The 1,316-nt window shown below is 41.0% G+C and overlaps 1 protein-coding gene across 1 annotated transcript in view; it reads left to right on the top strand.

The window, feature by feature from the left end:
* LOC109470441 (serine/arginine-rich splicing factor 4-like) overlaps positions 1–251 on the top strand; it is a 2,360-nt gene extending 2,109 nt beyond the window's left edge. The window contains exon 2 of the mRNA XM_019769394.1: positions 15–251. Within this exon, the coding sequence (XP_019624953.1) occupies positions 15–251 (237 nt within the window). The remainder of the gene's footprint in view (positions 1–14) is intronic.
* Positions 252–1,316: the final 1,065 nt, after the last annotated feature.

Raw genomic sequence — 1,316 nt, 5'->3', positions numbered from 1 at the left:
CGACACAACCGCAGCCGAAAGGCGACAACAAGAAGGGCCGCAGACGACTTAGGGACGCCAGCCGGCAGCAGGAGGGACACAACGAGCGGGAAGACGCCTTAACGAGGCTGATGAAGGAGGCACGGAGGCGTGTGGTAACACCCAGCACACCGAGGAAGAGAGGGCTGAGTAGGACCAGCGATTCCAGCCCTCCCACATCGCAGAAGAAGGCCGGACGTGGAACAGCTGTGGATGGCGATAACAACACATAAACACGCGCGCGAGACTGATTTCTGTTTTCTCGCCCTTGACAACTTTGAACGGAACGGACTTATGATTCTTTGGACTCTCGGACTTATGGATTTGACGCTAAGGACTTTTCTGTATTCCGGTATGGAGCTCATGTCCAAAAGACAGAAAATGTACCAAAACTGGATAATTTCATGTGAGTATGGGTATGGCTGAGCTTAATTGTTTGTCTTTAAATGTTAAAGGAATTAGAGATAAATCTAAAAGAAGAACTATATTTAAATGGTGTAAGGACCAAAGAGCTGATGTAATACTCTTACAAGAAACACATGTAACATCAGAAGTAAAAACTGAATTTGATTTAGACTGGGGTGGGAAGGGTTTCCACTCATGTGGAACCAGTAAAAGTAAAGGTGTTTCGATCTATTTCGGCTTAAGATGTAATGTACAAAACATTGAAGCTTTTGATGATAAGGGGGAGAGAAGAAAAATCCTAATAAATTGCCACATTGGAGATTTAGATTTAACATTAGTTAACATTTATGCCCCAAATAATGTAATTGAGAGAATTTCCTTTCTAGCCAGCCTTACTAAAGGGATAGATGATAAAAGACAGCTCAACAGTGACACCAATAGAGATGTAATTACTGGGGGAGATTTTAATGCAGTATTCTATAGGGATAAGGATAAAAAGGGTGGGAGAATGACTAATGTAGAACAGTCATCAATAGCTTTAAGGAATTTTAGAGAATCGCCAGAAGACGGTTGTTTTGAAGGTAAATTTGGCGCAAATATAACCTGAACTACAGCAAAACTAGTAGGGGTTCAGTGTATATTTAACTATGACGTATGTGTACCAATTCTGTTCATCTTTAGACCTCTGCGACATTTGGCGGGAAAAGAACAAAGAGATTAGGCAGTTTACATACAGGGATAACTTCCATAAAGTTGCTTGCAGGTTAGACTATTGGTTCATTTCAAAAACTATGCTTAGTTCAGTTAGGAAATGTGATATTAGACCTAGTGTTAAGACTGACCATAATGCTATTTTCCTTAAACTACATAACACAACAAAGGAATAGAGGCCC

Source organism: Branchiostoma belcheri, unplaced genomic scaffold (assembly GCF_001625305.1).
Source record: "Branchiostoma belcheri isolate BF01 breed outbred unplaced genomic scaffold, Haploidv18h27 scaffold225, whole genome shotgun sequence".
Taxonomy (NCBI): Eukaryota; Metazoa; Chordata; class Leptocardii; order Amphioxiformes; family Branchiostomatidae; genus Branchiostoma; species Branchiostoma belcheri.
Note: the sequence above shows the minus strand (reverse complement) of the source record. Positions and strands in the feature narration are given on the sequence as shown.